Raw genomic sequence first — 14,353 nt, forward strand, 5'->3', positions numbered from 1 at the left:
TGATGATGTTCACAGAGGCAGGTAAGTGACATAGCTAGGACCAGGTATAAGCAGAAAGTCAGGTCTTGCAGTCGTATAGGACCACTGCCCTGATCATTTCTGGTAGACTCTGGAGCTTGATAAGTGAAAAAAAGCTCGGAATGTGTAATCAGGTTCCCTGGATCAGCATTCATTGTAGAAAGGAATAAGATGTTTGAATTGATTCTTTTATATTTTCTGTTCCTAGAAATTGTGTATTTTTAGACAATAATATTTTGGTTTTGTTTACTCTATTCCTCTGTTTACTCCTCTTTTGAAATAAGTACATAAAGTGTGCCTCATGACATTTACTCAGAAAGTACCTTGCTCTCCTTTCAGAGAAAGTGAATTTTACAAATTAATTGTTTCCCCTAAAATTGATTTCCTTCTGTACCATTAAATGACCATTTGTATTCTATCTTAGGTATTATATTTTGTTTAAGCCCAGATTGATCATTGTTGAGTTGTGTTTGAGCAGTGTTTGTTACACTCAAAGGGACTTTGGGCTTGGGTTAATTCATCCTGGGTCTGGATTGACATCCAGAACTCCAGGAATTCTGTTGATCTGAACTAGTGCCTACCTTTCCAACCAAATAATGACTTCTGAACTAATCCCAGGATTTTTGTTTTTGTTTTGTTTTTAATTTTTTTTTTCTCTGCCTCTGTGGACTGAGAGCAGAAATGCTGCCTTAGTGAGAGAGGTTCAGGAAGCAACAGGTTTCATCTTTCCTTAGCCTGCCTGGCCTTTGGTGAGTTTGGGAGTGTTGACAGAGTTCTTAGCCTTCTTGGCAGAGAAGGAAGGTCAGAAGGAGAGAAGTCCACGGGCAGAGAGCCAGGTCTCTCCTTACCTCGTTAGGGATAGCGTTGTCTGTCTGGTTGGCAGGACACACCTAATCACAGAGACTCAGCATTTCAGCAGTTTGCAAAGGAAAGTGATATGAAGGGACAGCTGCAAGTCAGCCACAACCTAGATAGGAGGAGGTCAAGCATTTACTTCACTTGGAAGAAAGAGAGAAGGAAGGAAGCCGAGGGCTTAGCAGGGTAAGTTACTTTTCCATCAAACCATCTGCTTGCTTAGTTTATAGTTGAGTAAAACATTTATCACCCCCAGGAGTGTTAATCACTGATTAAGCAGCCGAATGTGCTTAATAATAGCAATATTCTTAATATATTCCTCCTTTTCTCTTTCTCTTTCCCAGCTCCTTATAGGATCCCCCAATGCTTAGAATCATTTCCCCCTTTCCCTACCTCCCCAAAGATGTTTTGTGTTTGCTGGTGAGTTAGAGAAAATTAGATGGTCCTTCCTGGTCTGGAGATAGTGAGAAGGTAACTAGTTTGGGTGAAACTTGACGCTTTTGGTGATGAAGGAGAAAAATGGGAGAACTGGTCTGGGAATAGGCTAATATTGGAGGGAATTTGGAAATGAAAGATAAGAGTTTTTCTAGACCGTGCAGACTGTCTCCTCTTTAGTCCTTAGTGTTGGTGTTTTCTGTTTTACAGGAATAAATTAGAGCCCAAGTTATTGGGGATGGCTAGAAAAAAGTTGAAGTGATTCCTTATAGGTGAGGTAGACTCTGATCTCTGGAAAATTCTGAAAGCTTATTATATATAATTCCTTCCAGCTTTTCCCTGTCCTGTCTGGGTTTTTTTGTTTGTTTGTTTGTTTGTTTTGTTTTGTTTTGTTTTGCCTCCATTTCTCTCAGTCCTGTCCCTCCCCTCAAACTTGGAAGATCCTGGGGCTCATTGCAGGAAAGTTAGAACCAGGGAAGCTGGGTCTGGTCCTAGGGTACACAAACTCAGATATGAACCTCATGTGGATACAAATACACCTTCTTACCTTACCTTACTCTACCTTCTTCCCAGAAATTTAGTTCATTTGTATCATGAACCTGCTCTAGACACAGAGGAAACTATCAAGGATTTCATCACCACCACTCCTCCCCATACTGATCCCTGCACTTCCCAGCCAGTTCAGCCAACCCCCAGAGAGCCAAGAGTTAATCTTCCACTGGAGAAAGACCTCTTTGGAAAGGCAGATTAAGTTAGGAAGTACATTTCTGGTCTTAATTGGCTTCCATTGCAGCACAAAGTCTAGTTGAACATCAGGAGTATATATTTATTATTACTCCTGGGATTTAAGACTCTTGACCTACCTCAAATCAAAGAAAATTTTCCCTATACCTTTTAAGAAAGATGAATCCATTCTTTCAAGGTTCAAGAAGGTATCTTGCCTGAAGAGGCTGGGTAGATAGAGCAGAGGAATGCTTCTCAAGTTGCAGTGATTTTGGAAATTGGATGAGAATGTGTAGTGATTAAAAATGGAAAGAAGGGGCACCTGGGTGACTTTGTCAGTTGAGTGTTCAACTCTTGATTTCAGCTCAGGTCATAATCTTGGGGTTATAAGATTGAGCTTCAAGTTGGGCTCTGCACTGAGTGTGGGGTCTGCTCAAAATTCTCTCCCTCTCCCTTTGTCCCTCCCCGGCTGCTCACACAGGCTTGCTCTCTTAAAAATATAGATAGATAGATAGGATAGATTAGATAAATGAAATAAAGCATATATTTTTTAAAAGTGGAGGAAGAGTCAGGTCAGTTGTTGGAAATGGGGTACTTAGGTGTGAAGGCATCCTTTAGTAAAGGGACATGGCCCTTAAATCTTAAAATCATCTATCACCTTGAGGTCTATTTTCTTCTGTATTGGCGAAAATGTAGAAGATATATGCAGATGAGCTTAGCTATTCCTGTTCTATAGACTCTGAAAACATCCATTTATCTGTGGGATGAGGGGAGAGATTACAGGGGTGCAGTGAGAGCATGAGAGAGAAGTACAAAGGAAAATACAGATTAGTTCCCTCATTAACTAAGGACAACAGTTTGCAAGAGCCATGTTGTAAAATAATAGATTTTTTTTTAAAGTTTTCATTTTAATTCCAGTTAGTTAACATGCAGTGTTACATTAGCTTCAGGTGTACTGGGTGATTCTGAGAAGTTTTTGTTTGTTCTGCCACTTACACCTCAGCTGAATGATGATTCTTGGAGTTTTTTCCCTAACAGATCTGGTCCAGAAGGATTAAATGTCAGGCTATTTTTGTAACAAAACCTGATCCCTAATTTGTATTTTAATAGTTACCTTATTCACAATAAAACCAATCACTGTTAGCATTTTTATCCTCTGCCATTTTCCTGTCCCTAGAGGCAGTTAATCTGAGGGTTAATAATTTTTTAGCTCCCCCGAGATGCCTGGGTGGTTGAGTTGGTTAAGCGTCTGCCTTGTGGTTACGATTTCAGGGTCCTGAGACTGAGTCCTGCATTGGGCTCCTTGCTCCGCGGGGAGCCTGCTTCTGCCTACCGCTCCCTCTGCTTTGGCAGGCACTTGCGCGTGCACACTATCTTTCTCTGACAAATAAAATCTCTCTCTTTTTTTTTAATATAAAATCTCTTTTAAAATAATTTTTTAGCTTCTCAATCTCTACAGATACCTTTTTTTATTTTTTAATTGAGATGAAATTCACATAACATAAAATTAATCCTTTTAAAATGAGCATGGTATGTCATACATTCACATTGTTATGCAACCACAACCTCTATCTAGTTCCAAAACATTTTCACCATCCCAAAAGAAAACCTTATAACCATTTAACAGTTATTCCCCATCCCTCTTCCATCTAGCCCCTGGCAGCCGTGAATCTGCTTTCTCTTTGGATTTACCTTTTCTCAATATTTCATATAAATGGAATCATATAACGTATGATCTTTTGTGTCTAGCTTTCAGTTAGCATAATGTTTTCGAGGTTCACCCACATTATAGCGTATTATCAGTACTTCATTTCTTTTGATGGTGTCCTATCCGAGAAATTGCCAAATCCATATTATGACACTTTTCCCTATGTGTTCTTCTAAGACTTTATAGTTTTAGTTCTTACATTGATGTTATACTTAATAATCAAACTCATACCATTCTATTTCATTAATTCCTAGAGTGTTCCTATCTACAGTTCTATGCTCATGCTCTTCTCTGTGCTTAGAATTCCTTTTTCTGTCTCCATTTATTCAAAGTATTACCATCATTAATGGGTCTGTTCTGACTGCTCTATGCTTTATAAAGTCGTCTACAGCTAACTAACTAAGGAGACTCCTTCTGATCTGCTTTAGTTGTACTTTTCTTACAGGATTTATAGACTGCCTTATAATTTACATTTGATCCCTCTTTAAGACATTTACATATTAAGTATATTTTGCGTATTTGTTTCCATTATAATATTTTATAAATGATTATATGTGTTTAGCAATAAATATTTTTTGAATGAATGGATGTTTTTATTTTTCCCAATATAGTTCCTTTTGTTTACTCATTCCTTTGGGAAGGAATGAGAGAAGACAAGGAGGGAAAGGAGAATATCAGAGTTCCTCCTAGGTAGTGGGTAGATAATGGGATTAGTTCTACTTTAAAGCTCAGCTCTTTAGGAAATTTTCCTCATAATTTGCATAACTTGCTTTGACTACATAAATCTTAATACTGTGGTGCTGATTTTGTATTGCATTTAATTTCTACTTCTGGGTTGAGTGCTTAAAAATGTGATGATAGGTCTTCTAAAATGGATGTTTTATTTCCCTAGCCAGGTGAGGTTGACTGAATCTCCAAATAGATGGTAGTTTTGAACAACCAAAATTTCTATTGCTTTTTCCTCCCTTATTTTAAGTTGATTTTTTCAATGCATTAATAATATATGAATATATTCTTAGTATTCAAGAGTCAAACATTACAGATAAGTCTAAAGTTCCTTTTGATTAACCCAGTTCCTATCCCATTACTTCTTTCCCTCCGAGTTAATCATCATTGTTATTGGGTTTTGGTGTTTTTTTTAAAGATTTTATTTATTTATTTGAGAGAGAGAGAAAGCATGAGAGGAGAGAGGTCAGCGGGAGAAGCAGACTCACTGCCGAGCAGGGAGCCCAATGTGAAACTTGATCCCAGGACTCCGGGATCATGACCTGAGCCGAAAGCAGTCGCTTAACCAACTGAGCCACCCAGGCGCCCCTGTTACTGGTTTTATATGAGCCCTGCCAGACCTTTTTCTATGCATTTACTTACATACATAGTTTATATTTCATATAGAACTTCATATGTGATACATATATAATTATGTTAATATACAATTATTTTCCTCCTGTTTTTTTAACTGCCTGTGGTGATCAATCATCAGTAGATCCTAAGTAAATCTTACCAATAGCTAGGTCTGAGAGACTGTAATGAAAATTGAAAGGTCAAACATATGAGAACACATTGTACTTGTCTAGCTTGCAAAATTTCATTCTGTATCTGTTCTACATATAGTCCCAGGTATCAGTGGACAGCCATGGCTCCAAGATCCCGGCAACGAAGGCACAAGAAACCCCCTTCATCGGTGACTCCCATGGTTGTGACCCCACCCACAGTTGTGACCTCTGTGCCTCTGACCCTCTCAAAACCTGACCCTAGCATTGATGCACTTGGCTTCTTCTCCTTGGAGAATAATGTTCCTGGCCTATCCCAGCTAATCCTTCAAAAGCTAAACATGAAAAGCTATGAAGAATACAAGTGAGTGTCTAGCTCTGTGGAAGAGTAATATATTACCTCTGGAAGAAGTGATTTCAGAAAGCAAGAAGGGAATAGAACTTGGGGAATATGGAGCATTTGCAATGAGGGTGTTTCTCATCCTGACTTTAAGTTTTATTACTATAGAAGAAATAAAATTTGCTCATGTGAGAAATAGTGGGAATAGATGGAAATATATAGGAGGCAAGGTATATAGGTCATGAATGATTCTGGAGATACTCTTTTTCCTATTGCCACTTCATGCCATTTCTGCAGGTTGGTGCTAGATGGGGGTGCTTCTGTATCAGGCTTTGGATTTCGATGCCTTCGAGAAATGTTCCAGAAGATGGAGGACACATTCCAATTCTGTGCTCACTGTAGAGTTCTTCCTAGTGGCCTTTCAGACTCCAAGGTCCTGCGGCAGTGCAAGAGGTGACTAGTTGGGGGCTAATCGGAAAGTCATCCAGAAATGATCCTATTCTAAGACTTCATTGCAGGAGGAAAGGTCTAAGAGTTTTCAGAATAACTTTGGGCCCACTCCTCATTTTGTGGGATCCGGACCACAGAAAGATTAGAAAAGGACTGGGCTCCTGTTTATTTGGGGTATTATGGGGAAGTCAGACAATGGTACAGTATGTGCAGTTATGTGCAGTTTCAAGTTCTACGGTTTCAGTTATGCGCAGTCAACCACAGTCTGGAAGCAGATGACCTCCTTTGGCTATTGTCACAAAGTTCATAGCGTAATGCTGAGTCACAGCACCTATGCCATCACCTCACTTCATCTTACCATGTTGAAGGCATTTTAGGCATTTTATCATCTCACATCACAAGAAGAAGGGTCAGTATAGTACAATAAGATACTTTGAGAGGAAAACCACATTCATATAACATTTATTATAGTATAAGTGTTTTATTATGTTATTGTTATTAATCTTTTACTGTGCCTAATTTATAAACTTTATCATAGGTATTTATATGCAGGAAAAAACATAGTATATATAGGGTTTGGTACTATCCATGAGTTCAGGCATCCACTGGAGTCTTAGAACATTTTCCCTGTGGAGAAGGGAATAATCTGTATAATCTACTGTATAATTTTCTCCACTTCCTTCCTCTTGAATATTCAATGGGTAAGATCCTGTCTGTTCTGGGGAGGTTGGGGTTGAGCCACACCTGTGATAAAAGGGCAGCTGCAAACTCCTGATATTTTTTTTTCTGTAAGGGATGTAAAAAGTGAGCTGTTCCAGGTACAGACTGAGGTGTACTCTGACCCAAGAGAATAATTACATTCCTAGTCTCTCATGCCTCCTCTGCCAAATGTAATCTCCAAAATTGGTGCATCAGCTCTAACTCCTTTCTGTAACTTCCCTACTCAGTAGATACAAGAAGTGTCAAATCCCTTCCCTGGACATCCCCCAATCACCTTTGAGGTATAGGAACATCTATTTCTGGGGCTTATCTTTCAGGTGCAGAAATGTCTATTACTGTGGTCCAGAATGCCAGAGGTCAGACTGGCCAGAGCACAGGAAGGTTTGTCAAGAGCTGCGTCTGGTAGCTGTGGACCGTCTCATGGAATGGCTTCTAGTCACAGGTGAAGTGGTGGGTGCTGGAGAACTCTGCCACAGCAGTCATAGTTGGTTGTACTTGGAAAAAGATATGAAAACGTGTTGTCATGAGGAAAACATGAGAAACTCAGTGGGGCAGTCCTGGTCACGAGTAGGAAGAGTAAATTTGGAAAGAATATTGAAGCCAGGAAAGGGATTAGGTCACTCTTATCCCTTCTTTCTACAGGTGCTTTTGTCCTACCTTCAGGACCTTGGCCATGTGTGGCTGAAGTTGTACAGGGCTGGGATATCTGGTTTTCTATGCGTCATTTACAGCTAGAAGCTACACTGGATGCTGTAATAGGTAGTCATGCCATGAACACCCTGTGGGCCAACGTAAGACGGCCAAGGCCAGACCCAGATGTCCTGCAGGGCTCTTTGAAGCGGCTGCTGACAGATGCCCTATCACGGCCCTTGACACTGGGCCTTGGGCTTCGGGCCTCGGGGATAGATATTGGGAAGACTGGGGGAAGCACTGTGCATGTGGTTGGTGCTTCCCATGTGGAGACATTCCTCACTCGCCCTGGGGACTATGATGAGCTTGGCTACATGTTTCCTGGACACCTAGGCCTCCGTGTGATCATGGTGGGTATAGATGTATCTGCTGACTTTACACAGAGCACCTCAACTTCCCCCCTGGAACCTGGCACAGTTCAACTTAGTGGCCATAGGGGCCTCTATCATGACTTCTGGGAGGAACAGGTAGAGACTGGACAGATAGCCCATCCAGATTTGGTGGTGGCATTCCATCCAGGTAAGAGTCATTCAGGGGAATACTGGTTGGCTTTTCTGGGAATTTTCCATCCTGATTCTTATATCTTATATTCTTATATCTCCTCTATTTGGAACCCCATTCATACTATGATGACAACCTTGGTTGATCATTAGCCATATGTGCTGTACCTGGGTTCAGAATTTTTCATTGCAGAACCTGGGGTGGATGGTGGTGGTAAATGAGCACTGGAGGTGAGCAAGGTGAAGGGAGGGGTGGACACAAAAAAGTAAATTGCTTAGGGTCTACCCCAGCCTTTCTCCTCTCTATATCCATTTCTGTTATTTTTTTCCCCATAGGTTTCCATGCTTCCCCAGATTTGATGGAGGCTTGGCTGCCCACCCTCCTGCTACTTCGTGATTATGAGATCCCTACATTGATCACTGTTTACAGGTTCCAACCTCTTCCTATTTGTGATACCTCCCTCCCTCACTCATACCTCTCTCTGTATAGATGAGCTCATTTCTCTCCCCCTTCCTCATCTTCTTTCTTCTGGTGAGGACTTTCTTCCTTTCTAAACCCCTTAGAACCAAGTCCTATGCTAGTTAATCAGGTACTTAGTGAGATATTTGGGAGAGAAGGATACCCTGGCCTGTCTAGCCTTAGGTAGTTTGGGGGATTACTGAGTCCAGAAGTATCAAGTTCTGAGGAATTTCTCTCCTATGTCTCCCATAATTAGCAGAGCAATTTCTTTTTTCCTTTCTCTCTCTCTCTCTCTCTTTTTTTAATCTGTCTCCTATAGCCATCAGGAGTTGGCAGCTTCTTTGCAGATTCTGGTGGACCTGGATACACACATCACTGCCTATGGAGCTAACCCTTTCGCGTCCCTCAAACCTGAACAGGTCTATTCCAACCCCAACAAGCAACCAGTATACTGCAGTGCCTACTATATCATGTTTCTTGGAAGTTCCTGCCAGCTGGATGGAAGGCAACTGGAAGAGAAAGTAGATGGTGGGGTTTAAATAGCTGAGCCATATCCTGACTGGACTTTTAGAAAATTGGGAGGTTATAATGAAATTACCCTGCTGATGTCAGGTTGTTGCCAACCTTGAAATCCACTATATTTTAAATCTTGGCAACTTGTCTAGGTAAAGAGTCTAAGCTGAATGGGAGTTCCTATATGATTTGGCTCTTTTCTAAGAGATTAGCCACAAGTAGCTTCCAGAGACAGGATTCTAGATTTAATGTGTGGCAAGAAGCCCTAGTATCACTCTCCAGAGCCTAGAATTCCTTACATTTTCCTTTCTGAGAAAGTCGTACCTTTTGACTTGAATCAGATGCTGCCAAGGAAAAGAATGGCACCTTCTTTTTTCTGGAAAAAGACTTTCTTATCCAGCAATCTGGGCTGAAAAATGGAGAGGTGTTAATGACTTGAAGTGGTACAAGAATAGGCAAATTAGAGAAGTGGCCGGGAACATGGGAGAGGTTGTGAGGATTGGCATGTTGTTCTATTTCCTGGCTTTTTCTAAATAAATATCTTATTTTCTTCTTGCTTGGGGCCTTCTAGTCCAAGAACAGCTTTTTGCCTTGTGTTGTATTTAAGTATTCCACGGTAGGAGCACCTGGGTGTGCAGTCATTGTTGAGTTTCTCACTCTTGAGCATAAACTCTGCTCTGGTCACAATCTCAGGGTCATGGGATTGATCCCTGCATTGGGCTTCTTGCTCAGGGAGAATCTGCTTGATATTCTCTCTCCCTCTCCCTCTACCCCTGCCGCTTGTGCTCTCTAAAATAAATAAATCTTTTAAAAAATTAAAAATAAATATCCCAGGGTCTATTGGACTTTAGTTGAATAAACGGGAGTTATTTGTTATTACCTAGTTTATACCGCAATAAACTCAGTTTGGGGCTTCTTAAGTTACTTGTTTTGTCCTATGTCCTATTCACTGGCAAATATTATTTGTCTAGTCACAATACCTCAAGACTAGAGGTTTCTCTCTTGCCAAAGGAGTGATTAACACCAGCTCTCTGTTTGGGCCTGCTACTCTGCTGCATCATATCTCATGCCATCCTTCTCTTACCACTTTCTCAAAATTAGGATATTCCTTAAGTATTTGTTCCTACAGCCTTGCCATGACCTCAGCCTCCCATCCCTAACCTTAACACACACATATACATTCTTATTGCCCAGTCTGATGGGGTAATGTTAGAATTCATGTGTTCTGGGGTACCTGGGTGGCTCAATTGGTTAAATGTCTGACTGTTGATTTTGGCTCAGGTCATGATCCTCAGGGTTGTGGGATTGAGCCCCATGTTGGGTTCTGCACTGGGCATGGAGCCTACCTTAAAAAAAAAAAAAAAAAGAGTTAAGTAAAAATGTTTGCAAAGTTGGAGGACTCACACATTTCAATTGCAAAGTTTACTACAAAACAACGGTAATCAAGACAGTGTGGTACTTGCCTAGGATAGACCTATAGATCAAGGACATCAAATTGATATGCAAGAAATAAATTGAGAAGCAAGAAATAACATTTATGCACAATTGATTTTTGACAAGAGTAATAAAACAATTCAATGGGAAAAGAACAGACTTTCTAACAGCTGGTGCTGGGACAACAGGATTCCACATGCAAGAGGAGGAAGTTGGACCCTAAGTTCTAGGAGAATTTCTTCTTAGAGAACTGAGTTCTCTCAATGGCAACTGAAAAATTTAAGATAGCATACTAACCAACATCAACTGATGTTAACATCAGTTAGTTAGTTGGTTAGTTGAAGTTGGTTTTCAATTCAGTGAAATTATAATATTAAAAAGTTTATCCTGGGGTGCCTGGGTGGCTCAGTCGTTAAGTGTCTAAGCATCTAACTAACTAGTCAGTAACTAACTTTAGTCCAACTGAAGTTGGACCCCCCCCCCCACACACACAACACACAAAAATTAACTCAAAATGGATCAAAGACCTAAAACTATTCAACTCTTAGAAGAAAACATAGGGGTAAATCTGTGTGAAGCTGGATTGGGCAATGGTTTATTAAATATGATATCAAACCTATAAGCAACCAAAATAAAAATAGATAAATTAGACTTTATCAAATTAAAAAAACTATTGAAAGGACACCATCAAGAAAGTTAAAAGAATGTAAGAGAATATTAGTAAACCGCATATCAGATAATGGACTTATATCCAGAATATATATTAAAGAACTGTTACAACTTAACAATAAAAGAACAAAAAACCCAATTACAAAATAGGCAAATATCTGAATAGATATTTCCCCAAAGAAGATATACAAATGATCAATAAACGCATGAAAAGGTGATTAACATCTTTAGTCATCAGGAAATAAAAGTCAAAACCATAATGAAATAGCACTTCATCCATTAAAACAATGATAATTAAAAAGAGAAATAAGTTCTGGTGATGTAGAGCAATTGTAACCCTCATACACTCTTGATGGGGATATAAAATGATGCAGCCATTTTGGAATACAGTCTGGCAGTTACTCAAGAAGTAACATTGAGTTAGGATTTGATCCAACCATTATCCTCCTTGGTATGTCCCATGAGAAATGAAACCATGTACACAAATGATCATAGCTGCATTATTCACAATAGTCAAAAAGATAAAAACCCAAATGTCCATCAACTTATGAACGGATAAACGTAGTATATCCATGTAAGGAAATACTGGCCTTAGAAAGGAATTACTGATTCATGCTGCAACATGGATGAACCTTGAAAACATGTTTATTGATGTTCATGTTAAGTGGAAGAAGTCACAAACACCACATAGTATATGAATACATTTATATGAAATGTCTAGAATAGACAAATCTATGAAGCCAAAGTAGATTAGTGGCAGCATATGGATGAGGGGGATGAGGGAATTGAGGTAATGGGTTAAGGGTGTGGTTTTATTTTGGAGGTGATGTAAATGTTCTAAAATTTATTCTGGTGGTGATATAGCTCTGAATATATTAAAAACCATTGAATTGTACTGAGTGGACTAGATCTTCATAAAGCTGTTACCAAAAAAAAGTGCCTGAGTGGCTCAGTTGATTAAGTGTCCAAATCTTGATTTTGGCTCAGGTCATGATCTCAGGGTTGTGGATTGAGCTTGGGCTCTGTGCTGGGTAGAGTGTGCTTGAGATGCTCTCTCTCCCTTCTCTTTCTGCCCCTCCCCCCTGGGGGGAGAAATCTTAGAGACTGTAAAAATGGAGAATATTGGCTAAGTGCTTAATGCAATGCCCAGCACACAGTTCATACTTAATAAATGGTACCTATTGTTAAATCCATACCATTTTAATTTTACACAGCAACATAAACCTTGAGCTAGCATATTGTGTAAGTATTGATTTGATGATGGAAAAACCAATTGGATGTGTCATGGTTCAGACAAGATAATGTGGGTGCCAGATAAGGTAATAGTGTTAGGTCCGTGGTCAAAGGAACGAGACTGATACAAAGCTAAGGTCAAGCAAAGCTTTATTTCGTGCCAAGCATCGAGAATCAAACCGACTGTTCAGGGCCGCCTCTTACAGAGAGAGCAACCCCCCCAGCCTCACAGAATAACTTTTATAGAGCAAAGGCCATGTGGTTGAGCCTGGCCACACACAGGCGGCCAATGAGATTGCAACACACAGAGAAAAGCTGCACAGTCACGCTAGGTCACACACAGGTGGCCAGTTGAATTACAGTTCACCCCATAGTAGCTATTTGAACTAGCCTATCACCTTGGTCAGAATTGGCGCCCAAAAGGCGGGGGCCCACACTCCTTGGTAGCTAGGGAGACAGTATGCCCGCTCCACCGATTGGATGTCTCTACCTGGCCCGACTCATCCCTGCATTCGGGCTCTGTTGTCTCCACCTGACCTGACCCGCTCTTGTACTTGGGCTCTGTTATCAGGGACTGGTCGACCACATTCTACTGGTTTCTCTGACTTGCTTTTGAGTAAGTTCCCCTGGTGAGGGAGGGCAGGGTCAGTTTAAGTTTTACTGCATAAGCAACAAAATGACTGTTCAACCGAAATGGAGCCGCCCTGGCTAAATAGGCCCTTACAATAGTAGGAGGCATGGAAAGGAAGGGGTAATTTCTAAAAAGTAAATTGTGACATTTTATAGAAAAAGCATGAAAGTAAAGTCTGTAGGGTTTGGTTATTGATTATGATGGGTGAAGTGTTATATATCTCTCAGAATCAGATTAGGAGAGAGAAACCACACAGTAACAAGTGACACAAAAGTTTCCAATTTAGTAATTTGGTGGTGAGAGTACATAAAAGTTGAAATGCCTACCTTCGTGCTAACTGCTGAAAAATCTAAGACGGCTTCTGCCCTTAAAGTGCTTCCAATTTAATAGAAGAAGACTGACTTAAGGGAAATATATTTCTTAACTAAGCAAATGAAAAAAATTAGCATTTTAAAAACCATTAAAAATCCTATAGGATAGTACTAAATTGGATTCTGACATGCTCATCTCAGCAGGTCTATCAGAGCCATTTTTCCTCCAGTATTAGATATAGCTCTGCTTATTTGATCACCAGATCAACTGTTGGCTTGGTTTTGCCGGCCATTCATTTGGGGGAATAATTTTTCTAGAGAATAAATTGGTCTATGTCATTCCCTTGATTCAACTTCTCCAGTAGCTTCCCACTGGAACCAGAATAAAATCCAAATTCCTGGCCCACCCTCATGAGGAAACTTTTGAGTAGAAAAGCATGTAGAATGACAAGCTGGTGGTTCTCAGACTTAAGTGTGCTAGAACCACCTGGACAGTTTGTTAAACAAATTGCTTGGCTCCACCCCAGAGTTTGAGTCAGTAGATTTAAGGTGGAGCCCCAAATCTGCAATCTATCAAGTTTCCGAGTCAAATTGCTGCTACTTGTATGGGAACCATACTTTGAGAACCACTGTGAAAGGTTAACTGGGTTTTGCTCTGAAATAAACTTTCTTAATTAGTTTAAGATACTGGTCTGAGCCCCTGAAATTACCTCAGACCTTTAATGCTAGTGTTTGTGTCAGATGTTAGGGTTCTAGTATAAGGGAACCTAGAATCACCCAACAACCCGTCTGGAGTGGTTTTGATTTATAATGCATCTTGAGTTCTGACTGTCTAGGATCCCAGTAAGTTTTCATTCATTTCATAGGGATCTAACAAAAGACACGGTCTTTATCTCAGGGAGGACGGTACATCAGAGGCCGAGAGGCTGCACCTGGCCTTGATGGTGCGCGGCTCTTCTCAACCGCCCGTCGGAGAAAGGGCTACGGGATTCCTTAAAACCGCTGTGACTTGAGAGAGCCCTAAAGGGATTGGGGATGGTCCCTGGGGCCGAGAAATGTGATAAAACTGGCTGGTCCACACGAAGGGAGCGTCTCCTCCCTCAGGTGGAGCGGCGCGGTAGGAACGGTGCCAAAGCAGGAGCGGAGCCGAGCCGGGTGCCGCCCCCTCCAGCT

At 40.6% G+C, this 14,353-nt stretch overlaps 1 protein-coding gene across 2 annotated transcripts; it reads left to right on the forward strand.

Moving 5' to 3' along the window:
• The first annotated feature begins 910 nt into the window (after positions 1-910).
• MSS51 (MSS51 mitochondrial translational activator) lies at positions 911-10,245 on the forward strand. 2 transcript variants are annotated; one of them, XM_080822536.1, is made up of 7 exons: positions 911-1,059; positions 5,351-5,593; positions 5,867-6,022; positions 7,057-7,181; positions 7,382-7,948; positions 8,266-8,359; positions 8,709-10,245. In XM_080822536.1, exons 1-7 carry the CDS (start codon positions 956-958, stop codon positions 8,926-8,928), a joined length of 1,509 nt encoding a protein of 502 aa, XP_080678662.1. In that variant the 5' UTR covers positions 911-955; the 3' UTR covers positions 8,929-10,245. The 2 variants fall into 2 exon arrangements, with proteins under 2 accessions (XP_080678662.1, XP_080678663.1); XM_080822537.1 differs by lacking the exon at positions 5,867-6,022 and having other exon boundaries at positions 1,017-1,059.
• Positions 10,246-14,353: the final 4,108 nt, after the last annotated feature.

The sequence above is a fragment of the Martes martes genome (genome assembly GCF_963455335.1).
Source record: "Martes martes genome assembly, chromosome: 14".
Taxonomy (NCBI): domain Eukaryota; kingdom Metazoa; phylum Chordata; class Mammalia; order Carnivora; family Mustelidae; genus Martes; species Martes martes.

Coding starts and splice junctions, on each gene's coding strand:
- MSS51 (XM_080822536.1), top strand. CDS start 956: ATGAAGGGACAGCTGCAAGTCAGCCACAACCTAGATAGGAGGAGGTCA. Junction 7,182..7,381: donor GGAATGGCTTCTAGTCACAG/GTGAAGTGGTGG, acceptor TTCTTTCTACAG/GTGCTTTTGTCCTACCTTCA. Junction 8,360..8,708: donor ACATTGATCACTGTTTACAG/GTTCCAACCTCT, acceptor TGTCTCCTATAG/CCATCAGGAGTTGGCAGCTT.